This window comes from Varanus komodoensis, unplaced genomic scaffold, assembly GCF_004798865.1.
Source record: "Varanus komodoensis strain SLA01 unplaced genomic scaffold, ASM479886v1 scaffold24, whole genome shotgun sequence".
NCBI classification, from domain to species: domain Eukaryota; kingdom Metazoa; phylum Chordata; class Lepidosauria; order Squamata; family Varanidae; genus Varanus; species Varanus komodoensis.
The window spans coordinates 15,450,998-15,465,374 of record NW_025335641.1 but is presented as its reverse complement, the minus strand read 5'-3'; the positions used below and the strand labels follow the sequence as shown (position 1 = coordinate 15,465,374).

The window sequence follows — 14,377 nt, the reverse complement described above, 5'->3', positions numbered from 1 at the left end:
CAGCATGAAGGTAATTAGGCAAATTGTGCAATGCATAACTGGCACATGGGGTGGGGCAAATGAAATTTCTTTTCTGCGTGATCATACAATCGCATAATGTTGATCGTGGGATAACCACTGAGGCCTCTTCAGAAGATCATAGGTTGCTCTGGTGTATATAGGGGACAATTGTCCAAACAGACAATGGAACCAATTACCTAGAGAGGCTCTGGACTCTCCCACGCTAGAGGCATTCAGGATGCAACTGGACAGACGACGGAGTGGGATGCTGTAACTTGGCGTCCTGAACTAGCAGAAGATTGAACCTGATGGCCTTCCAGGCCCCTTCCGTCTCCACTATTCTGTGATTCTGATTCAGAGTAAAGCTCTGGGTTTTCTACTTGCCCACACAAATCAACTCTGAGATTATTTCAATATGTAGTTGGTGGCTTAGTTTATGGTGCTGTTTCTACAGTCCATTTTCCTTTCATTTCAATTTTTGTGCCATCCTATTTTCAAACAATCTCATGTCACAGACAAATGCATTTAAGTAACGAAAATGCTAATGCTGAAAGACGTGACACATTCATTTTTTTTGAGTAGCACTCTTTTTTGTAGAAATATGGTGTGGAAGGGAAGGGATTTTTTTAGTGCTGAGCAACCCAGTGTAGGAAGGATTTGGACATTTCATTTTTGGGAACTTGACCTTCTGCAGGAAAGAAGAGATTTTAATGTAATTCTTCCCCCAAAGAATGAAAACCTGTTGTCCTGTACTTCACAACACTTTTCTAACATCGTTCTTAGACAAGCTATCAACTGCTGACATATTAGATGATGTGCATGGGAGCTAAGCAAGATGATGAAGTGTTGCAGATGGAACGACAATTCCTTTCTCATGCAATCACTTTGCAATTGCTAACAGGGCGGTATAAGCTAAAATTTGATGACAGGTTAAACCATGTTCTCTGATAGTGTCAGGAGGCCATGTTCTGCATTTTTAGAGTTAAATCCAGCAGGGCAAACATGCAAGGTTCTTGGTTTAAAAAATCAAAAAATGCCAGGAATTGCTGGGTTGATGACCTGGAGTCTGCATAGCCTTTCTTCAGCTTTTGTGTTATTACAGCTCTTAACCTGCATGCTAGCTCAGGTTGTGGTGTTGAGACATTAACTGATCCTGTTGATTTCCCTCTCTTTGGAAGGATTATTTCCCCTCAGTCCAATTACATTCATTTACATATTTATTGATTTACGGCTTGTGCTGTCCCGAGGGCTGGGGCAGTTAACAAGCATCAATGCATTACAGGCAAGACCCAGCCCACCCCATCTCGCCCGCCTTCCCCAGTGCAGACAAATGATTCCAAATGCTGCACAGAACTTGCTGTGTCTGGCTGGGTATCCCCTGGGACAGGACATTAAGAATTCACAGCAGGCATCACCACCGGCCTTTTCGGCTTTGGTCAGCAGCAGCTGCTGAAGGAAGCCCCAACCCCCTTGATGGGAAATAGAGAAAAGGGTCCCAACTGGAACAAGTATTAAGAGAAGGTAACAGGGAAAAGACACCAATGCCAGAAGGAGCAGAAAAGGAGATGAAGTCCCTAAAATCACATTTGTGTGTTTGAGTGTGGTTGAAGGCATATCCAATTGGCTCAAAATTTCCTCAAAGTTTCCCCCGCCCCAAAAAAATTAACGTATTTTATATACTTTTCCAACCATACCCTCTTTTTTGTGAGAATCTCCTGTGACTTATTTTGGTTTGTTTGTGGAGGATTTAGCCCAGCATTTTTTTGCATAAGGATTTCTCCTGGAGGCTTTTCCAAATGATTGAACTAGTTGCAAGAATGGGCATGTTTCTTTTTTCTTGTTACCTTTGTGCTTGAATTTAAAGTAGTAGCACCCTCACTGAAATATGAGAGAGCAGCAGTGCCTTTTCTGTAATGTCGGCAGGGCAGGTTTCTCTTGGCTCTGCTAGTTCAGAGACTGGTAGGCAACTTACTTGCATGTGTGAATATCTTCTTATATAGAAAATTCCCTTCAAGTGGAAAGCTAGCATATCAGGAAGTACAGTTGAAACCTAGCCTTCACTTTGCCATGCCAGTAGGATTTGCTTTCTTTTTAAACATACAAACATGTTCTTCTTTGTGGTCTGTATATCACACGTACAGGCTTCTGTGTGTGCACAAGGCCTAGACTGGAAAGAAACTTCTACAGCATGTTCAAGGTTCAATTTGGATGCCAGGAAGCATTTCCTGACAGTTAGGACCTCGAGGGTATGGAACGGGCTTCTTCAGGAGGTGGTTGAAGGCCCGTGAGAGTGCTCAAGGATAGGCTGGACATGCACATGGTAGGCATGTCATGAGCAGAGCTGGCTGGAGCCGGGGGGTCAGACTAGAAGACCTGGGAGGACCCTTCTGACTTGCTCTATGTTTCATCATATGGCTTCAGCATTACATCTTGTAGGAAGGTACCACATTGCAGGTAAAACATCACAGACATTTTTTTTTGTCTTACCAGTCATCAGCTCAAACAAAAAACTGTTCTGTAGAGTCACAGAACACACTGAGCCTCAGTGATAAGCATTCATGGATAAATTGGACTTTGTCATTTCTTTTATTCTCTTACATACACAGACCAAGGAAGTTGATCTCCTAACAATTATGCTGCTTAAATGTTAAGTATCTTGAGTTAGAATATATATAAAATTCTGTAATCTTACTTACTGTTGGAAATTCCTTTTATTAAAAGGATGTTGAGGTGTGTCCGTGTGGGAGGGAGTATTGAAATAAGAAAACATTTAAAACCCTTTCCCTATAGGAGCTGATGCTTGAATAAATTGATAATTTGACTCATCCTGTTCATGTGCTTCATATCACATTATTTTGGCCTCATCAGATGTGACACATAATTTGACTGTATAAACTACTGTGACAGAATGCATAATGCCTGGTCAAATATTGAAATGAGGAAGAGAGTTTTCAAATCCACAGTTAGTGTAGCATTACATTGTTTTGATAAGGATTTTCCTCCTTCCTTCTGCAAGGAAATGGGTAGATGGAATATTTTTCACATGCATTCATATTCTCCTAGCATCTTTTCTTGCCTCTGTATTATCAGGACCTGAACTTGTAGTGGGTCCTGAACCTGGAAGATGTCAGGTGATGAATCAGCTTGCATGCTGTCCAGGTGATTTGAGCTAAAGGAAGGAAGGAACTGTATGAAGGTGGCCAGATCAACAAGGAAGTCTCCTAACATCATGAGGATAGGCTTGCTTGTCCTTCTGAGCAACAAGGGAGTCTTCCAGTCCTATCTTCTGAGAGACTGTCCTTGTCCCTCCCTGTGCCGTGCTTCTCTCCAACTTGACATTGTGTTGTGGTTAATCCAGAAAAGGCATAGAAGAGAAATTGTAAAAAATGATCTAAGGAACAGAGCAGCCCTGGTGATGGAGTTCTAGCAGTTGACCTGACCATAAAACCAACCACAGCAGTATAGATGACTATAGAGAAGAAACGTTACATCTCAATTTTCCATGGATTGTTAGAAAGGCAGCCGTTAAACTGCCTGAAGTGCCTGATCCTGTCTAATCTGAGCAGCTAAGTGGGTTCACGCCTGGTTAGTATTCGGATGGGAGACTTGAGCCCTGCACTAGCAGGGGGTTGGACCTTATGGCCTCCTAGGCCCCCTACAACTGTTCCACTCCACTCCACTCCACTGAGATGGATATAGGAGATCTTGTAATTTCCCCTAAAGCTGTGGGTTTTCATTTGCTTGTAAATGAAGGCTAAAATATCTTGAATGAGTATTTTGGATGAATGCCTGCCCAGAGTCCCTGTACCATGCAAGGAGTGCTTCTGAAGATAGGGTGGTGATCGTTATTCAAGCTGAAGACTTGGTGGTTTGGAGTAAGATGGAACACTTCCATAATTCTTTGTGGCTGCCCCACAAGTTGTTGGTGCTGCTGCTTTAAAACCTAGTAACCAGATCCAGCCAAATGAAAGTTAAGCTTTCATTTAAGTTACTTTGTTCACTCTTTCCACTGAAATCATGGGCTTAACTCCCACACTGAAGTCATTGGGACTAAGTCATACTGCACACATAATTAAAACACTTTAGTGACACATGTGTTGTTGTATGTTTACAAAAAAAATTGCTCTTCAAAAATAAGCATAGTGGCACCATGGTGGTGGATTCTATTCTTCTATTTCTTTGACAATTTGAGCAGGGGGAGTTTGCATTCTGAACTCCTCCAGTATGAACTGGCTTGCCATCCCTAGTCTGAAATCATACGGTTGAGATGTAAGGTTTACCAATAAAAGTTTATATGTTACTCTTGGCAGTAAAATGGTAAAGCACACCAATCCACCCACACTATGGTGCAGAATAGCTTTGCTAATGGATACATTTGCTGTTGGTAGCCATCCAGAGAACTTTGGTTTGTAGAGGGACCTATAATAATGTGTATGTTTAAATAGATAAAATCAAGCATTGCATCTTTCTCTTAGAAAGCTAAATTTGGCTTGTTACTTTAGAGCATGTGAAAAATGATATATCGTAGCTGTTTAGTATACCGTTTCTTTGTGATGTACTGAAGAAGCTCTTCCACTGTTGATAGAGCCAGTATGACATCTGTCATCTGTTATGACAGTATGTTATATACCTCCTTTCCTCCAAGGAGCCAAAGGCATGGTCCTTCTTATCTTCATTTTATCCTCGCAACCTCACAGGGAGGTAGCATAGGCTGAGAGTCAGGCCAAAGTCAGCCAGAGAGCTTCATGGCTTGAACCTTACTTTCCCTAGTCTTTGTTCTAGAAGTCATGGTTTGCATGTAATGACAGCCCAGAGTATGCGTTGTTGAATCTGGGGTTGTCATTACATGTGAACCCAGAACTGTGGGTTAACTGTGGGTGTTAACAACAAACAAACTGAATGGAGAACCTTTGTTTGATTCTGAACTTCATGTTGCTTTAACTCTGGGCTGTCATTATGTGCAAACTCAGAATAATGGGTTGTTCTTAACTTGTTTCACCAGGCAAGAATAGTAAAAACATGAGAGCAAGCAAAGCACTGCCTACTCTCTCTGCCAATACCACAGCACTGCAAAGACATTTGGGATATGGAGAGGTGGTGGGTAGAGGAAGAGGGAATCAAGCAACCCAGGAATTGGCAAAAAATCCAGCACTTTGTGATTGTCTGACTTGACGGTACATGGGGACACACTCAGTAAGGAGGGAACACATATTCTGGGTTGTAATTACTTGCAAATCTGGTCACTTTTCTCCTTCTACTCTTTCTAACAGAAATAAATTCAAGGCCTGTGGCTTACACACTTGATTTTTTTTTTGGTATACTACTCTGTATTTTTACACATTTTAATATTTCTATTCACTTGATAATGTGATAAGGCGAAACACGAAACTATAAAATAAATGCTCCACATTGTGAAGCAAACTACCTTTTTCTGTGACTAGAAATCAATGTTGGCATTACAAAAATTGCACACATGGGTCACACACGTAAGGGTAATGTGTTCCATTAGCAGCTGGTGTGTTGATTTCAAATTGCTTATTTAGGCAGGTCTTTTCACAGATGACAATTGGAGCAAATATAGCTTTTGCTGGAAAATCTATACCTGAGTAAATGTCAGAGTGACTGATACATCTCTGGTTTGCATTACCGTCATGTGTATTCTGCTTAGCCAATGAACTATGAAAATGCGATCAGGCATTGTTATACTGAAGGGGAATAAGCAACACTAAAATTAAATGTGGCTATGATAATGAGGAACATTTGAAAGACTCACACCAGCAGTATTAACGGCTGGATCCGGCGTTAGCCGTTTTAAAGTGGACTCACTGAAATCAACGTAACTTAAGTTAGTTTAATGGGGATACTCTAAGAAGGATCAACTCTGAATCCAGTTCTGTACGAATTGAAACTGGTTGTGATGATCTGCTGACGGAAGCAGTAGTCAATGGGATGTCCGCAGTATGCTCTGGAGGGTTGGGAAACTCCACAGTACATTTTCTGGTGCTGAAGAGGGCTTCAGGAAATTTATGGCAATGCTAGCAGATTTCTGCTAGTGCGAAATTGGATTTAATCCAAAATTTTGAGCATCAGTACCTTAGATGTTAGTCGGGTGATGAACAATATGAATGAGAGCATTCTAAGGATAATAACAGATTGGCTTTTCTGAAAGTTTTCCCATAGATCTCTATTCATTATTACAAGTGACTAACTTTTGCCTTTAAACTTTCGCTTTTGGCACTGCTTTTGACATAACTGAAACATCTCCAGCCTCCAGAAACTTCATCCAAATAAATTCTTCCTGGCTGAGGCTTCTTTCCTTTGTGTTTTGTCCCTTCTCATTTTGATTGCTATATACATTTTGCATAAATCTATACTGGATCATGGTGACAGTGGTGAAATCGCTATCATTGATTGACTGAGCTGGCATGAAGCTGGAATGTTCATAATGGATGATACTTTCAGAATAATTGCGTTTTTGCAGGACAACCTCTGTGAGGGTGGGGCAAGTGGTCAGTTTGCTTTGGATTCCTTCCTCAGCGTGGAATCAAAGATGCTGTAATAAAGCCATACTCTCCTTAGGTTGCTTTCTGCGCATTTTCCTGGATCCCTGCAGAACAATCTTGTACTGGGATAGGAGACAAGAAAAAGATGTTGCAAAGAAGAATGGAAAGTAGGGACAGGAAAGAATATGGAGTGGAAAACAGGATTGAAAGAGGACATGGGATTGAGACAGATGCTTATGTATTGCGTTGATATAGGAGGGTCTTTGGCCAGAAAGAAACACATTGGTAAAGGGTGCTTGGAGGGTTGTAGGTAATGGGCGCATGGGACATAGACTGCATCTTTCTGACTATAGCGTTTCATCCTTGCCAGTATTATTGGACTTTTTAAGAAAGTTTGGCCAGTTCTGGCTTTTAAAAGATGAGTCTTAATGTAGTCAGAATAGGCTATACCAGTCTTGGTGCAATCCGTATGACAAAGTTCAAGGGACATTGCTAGCACCAGGAAACTTTTAGTGATGGGTGGCTACAGCTGTGTGCTGTAATCACTTTCCTTTTAGGATTCCATGGTCTTTAATATTAGGGTGGGTCTGCTTTTCTGACAGAATGTTGCTCAGAAAGGTTCTTCTAGTAATCTTGGCAGGCATTCTGATTTGTTACTGAAAAGTTTCTCTGCTTGGATCTGTAGGCAGGAACACCATCTTATAATAGATCCTCCAAAAGGAGGTGCTCTTTTGCCTTCCCAAACTGGCTTTACCTACTGGAGAAGAAGCTGGGACATTAAGTGGTCTCCAGAGTTCACTGCATTTGGCTAGTTTTTGCCTTTACTTCTCTTTTAGTGACACATGAGAGTTAGTCATGGGAACCCTGCATAGACAGGTGAAGAAGGACATAATGAAAAGCAACCAACAGCATGCCAACATGGCTACTTAAGCATGAACATCAATTAGATTTTATTCTTCTAAAGCTTAAGAATAGAAAAACAACAGTGTCTGTTTTTTGTCTGGTTATATTTACGAATATTAAGCTAGCCATGGCATCTTCTTCCTAGGTCCAACATACGGCCCCATTATGCTGAATCAAGTCCACATGAATTCAAAATGCATACTTTTAGTCGTGTGACATCCTGCAGAGCCTGTCAGATGCTTCTAAGGTAAGTGTCAAGCAGCCTGAGTAGGAAATTTGCACTGAATTTGGTGGGAGGAATGAGTTCATTGAATAAATTAAGAAGTTACCTCTATGGCTAAAGCAAGGTTTCCTGCTTAAAACTGCCAAGACTTGAAATCCAAACTTAATCGAATAAACTGATAATTCAGTATTATGTGCTGGTGTATGAATGTCATGTTTGATAATCAACATGGGATTTGCAATTCTCTTTATTATTGGTGTAGAGAATGATGATCAGTGATTAGGGATGGACATTTATGGGCAAGGAACATGCATAAGCCCCATCCTTCCTGCTTTTCCTGCCATGGAACTCCTAGCTAAGAACAAAGTGGTCAGAACAAGGGAATGCAGAGGAGGGGTTCCGTACTACCTAAATTTCCCCCAAGAAAATATAGCAAATGAATAAATATGACTCAAGAGCTAAGTCATTATTGCATGTAAAGCATGGGTTGGTTCTTCAGGAACAGCAGTAATGAACAAAGTTCTGGTTGGGCGCACAGATTTCTGCACATGTATTTTCTCTCTGGATCCTAAGATTCTGTTTCATTCTTTCAGTTTCTTGTTTCAAACACTTTAGCTTGCTTTATTGCAGCATTCTGATGGCTTGCTTTATTTGCAGCCTGTTTTCTCCCCAAGTGGTCCAAAGAAATTCTTCTCCTGTGAATTGTACTATGGCCAGAACATAGAGAATGTTCTGTGAGTGGGAGGTGATTGGAAGGTTAAGTGTCCATGAAAAGATTCCTGTCAGTTAAAGGCAGTGGAAACGAGAAACGATTGACCCTCTTTCCTTGAACAGTTTGAACTAACATGTGGCTATTACTGAACATGCTACTCTTTATGGAATAAGAAGTGAAAACTCTGTTCAATATCCCCAAGATCCAGAGCAGCCTTTATTGTTAACGAGCCATAAAGTTATTTTTTCTCAGATAAGCCATTTCTTCTTCTTCATTGCCCCAGAAAGATTTATTGCACTTTTAAAAATGTATTTATATTGTAATATGTTCTCAGTTCCTGAAGGTAATTCAGAAATTGTGATGATTCAGTGCCTTTCTGTGAAAGCAAAATAACGATGAATCTGTATTCCACTCTCTTCCATGGGGAAAGCATTATCTGTGGGAAACCTTTCCACTCCAAATCTTCTGTTACACCACCATTTGTATTGCTTTCTGCATGCATTTCCTTCAAAGCCATAAATGTTGCTTTCCAAAGCGACCTTTGGAGAAAAGATTGCGTTCCACTGTGGGAAGATGCATCCGAGAAAAATGCCAATCACAGCTTCATTTTTACAACGTAAAAGCGTCACAGCTTGCATTTAGTCATGCATAGGTATTATCCTCATCCACAAAATACCCCAGCAGTTCTCACTTGATTTAATAACTCTGGTTATCACTATGAATGCATGTAAAAAACAGAGGTGATGATGATCATCATAGCCGACTTTTAAAAATCATCTGAATTTAATTCCCTTTTCCTTAAGAGAGAAATCATCTACACATATCCTGCACTGGAGTAAACTGTAGTGTAAGAAAACCATACCGATTAAACATTTGGATGCTTTGTACTGGATAAGAAGTCTTTCTGCATTTTGGTGTGTGGTTTCTGGCATTGCCAGTGTTCCAATGGCTCGCATGTGCTTTAGCTTTCAGTGATCAATTGCTCATGTTAATATAATCTTCACACAATTTCTTTATGGGCTTGGATGGTGTGGGAAGGAGTTTGGAGCACCACCAGGATATGGAAAATCTGGACAGTATCCACTTCCTTTCCTGCCCCTGGAAACACCCCTTTTATGCTCTCTCTCAGGTCAATTGCCTGACCATGGAGAAATAGCTGGCACAGTTTGTTTTGTGTCATCTGCTGGATGAGGAAAGGGGGATTTAAGGATAGATCCAAGCTCCTTCCCAACCTGGGAACTGGGAATCCAGAAAACCTTGTGACCCCCTCAGTGCTGTTGCAAACATGGTGTTGCTCTGTCCATGACAGAGTTTACTGAACTTAGTTTATCTTACTTCTGTCAGAGGGAACCCTACCTAGATTAGATAACAGCGGATAATAATCAAACTACCTCTGCAGGTACCTTTCCTTGCATTTCCTGCAGCTAACCCATCATCAAGGGCTGCTGTAACTTCATCCCAATATGTTTTTCCTTGGTTTAGTTCAAGTGACCTCTGCAAAATCTAAAGGGCTGGGACCTTTTCATTCAAGTGCAATGGCTGGTCTATGAAATGCAGAATACACATTCCTAACCTGTCCCTTTGAAATCTCTTTTAAGCACATCATTTTGTTATATACAGAAGGTCACTCTGGAATTTCCCCCACAATCTTACTTTATATTACAGGGGGACATTTTATCAAGGCTACTTATGTTCGAAGTGTGGAGCTGGAGTCCACAAAGAATGTCTGGGAAGGCTAGACAGTTGCAGAGCTAATTTCAGTGGTAAGTCATTTTTATTGTTTGGGATACAAGTTTTAATTAGGATATAAAACTTGCCAGTTATAATTAAGGTTTAATTTCCCTCTAATTTGTGTTCATTGTATCACAGATATTTTTGCAGTGGTCATTTATAAGCATAATTATAATTGCATTTTGAAGTCTTATGATAGGAAAAACAAGAGTAGAAGAAATTCTCTTCGATCCACCAGAATTTTGGCGGGGGTGTAAGGCATCACATAACCATTTCCGCAAACCCAAGGGAGCCTTTGTTTTTCTAACGGCTCAGCCTCTCATAGCCAACTGAAGAGGACACATTGCAGATCTCTGTTCAAGGGCACCCAGGTCAAAAATCCCAGTGGTCTTGCCTAAACTCTTATGCAGTAACTTATATCGAGGACTGAGCTAGCAGTGCTAGCAGAAGCTCTATGCTTTTTCCAAGAAAAGAGGTCTTTGGGTGGTCATAAGATAAGGGACTAGATAGAGCTTCTGCTAGCACTCTATGCTTTGGCAAAGCTCCTTTTAGGTTCATTTTATCATAGTTCTTATCCTGATTATTCTTCATGGTTACATAGCATCTTTAGTGGTTAGCCAATCTTTAGTCTATTGAGCACCATCTTGGTTGCCACAGTGTTGGCTCTACTGGAAACCCTTATGATAATGTTGGTGTTCTCCCACTCAACAGCTCCATTACGGCACAAAATTCATGATCTAAAATAAGCTCTTATATCTTAAAATAATACTTATTAGAAGTTAGTGCTACATACATAAATTCCTTTAGTAGTACAATAAGAATAAAAGAGAGGATCTAGAGAAAAGCAGAAATGATCAGAGATACTTTAAAAGAAATTTAAGTTTGTGTAATGGTGGGCAGTATTGGGAAGATACATTCCCTGCTGTCATTCTTGTTGATAATTTCCAAAATGTGTTGAGTTCTTTCTGCTGGTTTTGTCCAGAGCCATTCAAATATAATTATTGGTTTTCACGGGCTTGTTTTTTGATTTCATAAACACACATGTATGGAAACAAATTGTTAGAATGTAATATCTTCCTTAACTTCTGGTGAGTTAAATGTGTAAGTAGAACACAACAGAAATATACAGTTCAGTTTGTAGGTCTGCCCTGTAAATTTTTACTACTCAATAGGTTCTCAATTATGGTTAGCGCTAATTGTATGCTTCCCTGAACCAAGTTAATATCTCAAACATATAGTGAACCCATGGTTTGGCTTATCAAACTAAACTGCTCCCCCATAGGAAGACACCAAAAGGTTTTGCTTAGCATTTTACGTAAGGTGCAAACTAAGCATGGAAGAAAACATTTTGCAAACCTATTTCAATTAATGCATTCATATTCTAGTTTTTTCTCTGGCCTTAAGCAGGGTTTCAGTATAACACTTAACCATGAAATAAGTACTCTGAAATAGTGAGGTGCTATAGATCAATAGTGATTTGCAAGTACCATTCCATGACAATTTGTCCAAACTTGAAAACCTTCAAGTGATTTTTTTGAGCATTCAGGAGGAATACTTGAACAATCTCAAGTGCAGTGCCTTCTCTACCACTTCAACAACCTTCTCAAATGGGGGGGAAAAAGCCTTGACTTGTACTAGAAAAGCGATCCTGCAATTCTTGTGTAGTAGCAAGAGCTCCATGTTGCTTGTTATTGCTTTCCAGAAATTATGTTTAGTTTGCTAGGGGAAATTGTGAGATGATTATGGAAGAAGGCTGGGTAGTGGCAGCTTACGAATTCTGTTTCATGTCGGGCCCAGCTCATACTGGGCAGGACCCAATCAAAACGGTGCAAGAGATTTTGGGGGTGAAGCCAACATCTTTGCGGTAGTTTACATTTTGAGTTCTCCCATTCAAAGTCTTGCATCATCCTTGGAAATAAATAATGATTCCAATATTATACTTTCCCCTGTCTTTAAGACACGGTTATATATTCTCTTAAAATAGCACTAGGCCTTTGAGTGTAACTATACTCTGCCGCTTTTTGCACAAAGTTATATTCACATTAAAATAAACATTTCTCAGAAACATTACATGTATAGCATTTTATTATTATTTTTACATGCCTTTCACTTTTAGCCAGATGAGATGCCAGAAAAACACTATATTTTGCAAAAAAAAAAAAAAAAAGGCATTGATTGAACCAACAAATCTGTGTTCATGGTTAGGTCATTTAAATACTGTTGTATTACTTATTTTAGGAAATCAAGGCAGAGGTTTTAAATAAATTTGGCAAAGAACATTTTGTATCTTTGATGTTGTAAAATGATAATTTATTCAGTTCATTAATCTGCGAAGTTGTCTGTGTGTGATCTCTGCCGCTAGCAATTGGACAGAAATTGTTTAATTATGATTACCTCCTTACAAGGACTTGAGAAGATTGTGCAAATCTTAATATAGTTAATAGGGTGATGAAATGCAAAGGAGGACAGGAGCCTTTCTTCTTCCTCTTCTTCTTCAGCTCTTCCTCCTCCTCCTCCACCACCACCACCACCACCTTTCTTACATTGCAGTTATATTCCACCCTTTTTCCTCTAGTGAAGAAACCAAGATGGTACTACGTAGCTCTCTTCCGCTCAGTGAGCTTCATGGTCAAGTGAGGAATAGAACCCAGATCTCCCTGATTCCCAGTCCAACACTCTAAGCACCACACCAAGTTGGTTTGCATACCTTTTTGGTAGTTGGGAAGAAAGAGATGGTTCTGCAAGAGAAAGGAGATATTTCTGCCTGAGTTGCTTCTTGTGCACAGCTATTCAAGTGGCAGGGACCCTGTCTCCCTTGCGTATCTGGTCACCCTGTTTGTTAATCAGGCCTTTCTGGTGGTTAGTATGAATAATTTTGTATTGCAGTCCTTGAAATTACAGTAAAATGTAGACAACTGGAAAAATGCAGCAGGATGCTTACATTCCATGATTTTAGAAAATCCATACCTAGTTCAAAAAGAAGTTCAATACGCAATGCTTGCGTAAGGCATCAGAGTCTTTGGCAAGGACACCAAAGTCCCCAGCATGGTGGCTTGCCGGGAAGGGAAGTGCAGGCCAGTCTCTGGTATATTTCAGTGCCAGGTCTGCAGATGGCCAGCAAGTGGAACCGGTGTAGCAAGCTCAGGTGACCCTTGGGCCCAGTAAGGTTCCACCTCACCCTGCCTAAGGTTCCACCTCATTTGGAGCAATGTTGTTGAGGTGCAAACTTACCTGCTCTCATCCTCTTTGCTGAAGTGCTGACTTGCAGCCTGCATGGTCTGAAGCAGGTACCAATCTGACAGCAGATGTTTATACAAAAAGAAATAATAGAATTGCTTCTGAAGGAGAAATGAAACCCTTGGTTGTTACTGTGAAATCAGCACCATGACTTCGTCTCAACCAGCCAGTGCCCATATTCTGCTGAAACAAGAATGGGGAGTCACAGGTTCTGCAGTCTGGTGATAGTTGACTCTGTAGGGTATGACTGTGAATAACTCTGCACAAGAATGAGCAGAACCCTTTCCCTGAACTTATAATTAGGTGAGGGAGAGTGCCTGTTTCTTGGCAAAATTTAATCCTACAGAAATTGAAGGAGACATAGGAAAGCAGAAGTTGATTATTACCTGCAGTCAATTCATATTGGTTATGCTAAAATTAAAGCAAAAAATCACCACCAAAACAGTAGAGGATGAGATTTGCAGTGAACCTTTGGCATTTTCTTTTTCTTTGCAGAAGAGTGAATGTTTTTTGCTAGAAGCTGAAAAAAAGTTCTAAATATCCAGCCTTTGTGGCTGCTGTGTTTTAGGGCCAATCTAACTTTGTGCAGAGGTAAATCTGAGATTTTCCACACAGAAGGGAGCTGGAGCCAATAATTTTTGATGTACCTGTCTGCCTCTTTCACATTTACATGTTTAGGTGTACATTTAAAACATCTGAAGGGGAGACCTCTAAAATGTAATGTGTGAAGTGGTCCTTAGCCAACCTTTTTTTTTTGCTTCCCCGGTTTTGATGGAGTAGATATAGCAGAAAACTAGGACCAGTTCAATAATAGATATGCATTTATTTTTGTGGAACCAAGTTTTTAAACATACTTCTAAAATGTGTGCATGCACATTTTTACTCTTGTCCCTTGAGGAAATACTGAATTTTGCCACATGAATATCTAAGATATTGCACAGTGGTGCCTGTCTGGCTACTGTTAAGAGATGGATGGCTAGAAGAGTGGTGTGATCCAAGAAGCAGGTTCTTCTGTTCTGAAGACCAGTTTGGGCTTGACGCTTTCAAAGTGGTCTTTTTGGCATCAGG

The 14,377-nt window shown here is 40.3% G+C and overlaps 1 protein-coding gene across 2 annotated transcripts in view; it reads left to right on the top strand.

Annotated features, from left to right (window-relative positions):
- The window catches only part of VAV3 (vav guanine nucleotide exchange factor 3), a 181,904-nt gene that overhangs the window by 104,628 nt on the left and 62,899 nt on the right, over positions 1-14,377 (top strand). For both annotated transcript variants that reach the window (XM_044432307.1, XM_044432306.1), the window contains exons 16-17: positions 7,552-7,653; positions 10,007-10,104. In XM_044432307.1, coding sequence (XP_044288242.1) covers positions 7,552-7,653; positions 10,007-10,104 — 200 coding nt within the window. The remainder of the gene's footprint in view (positions 1-7,551; positions 7,654-10,006; positions 10,105-14,377) is intronic.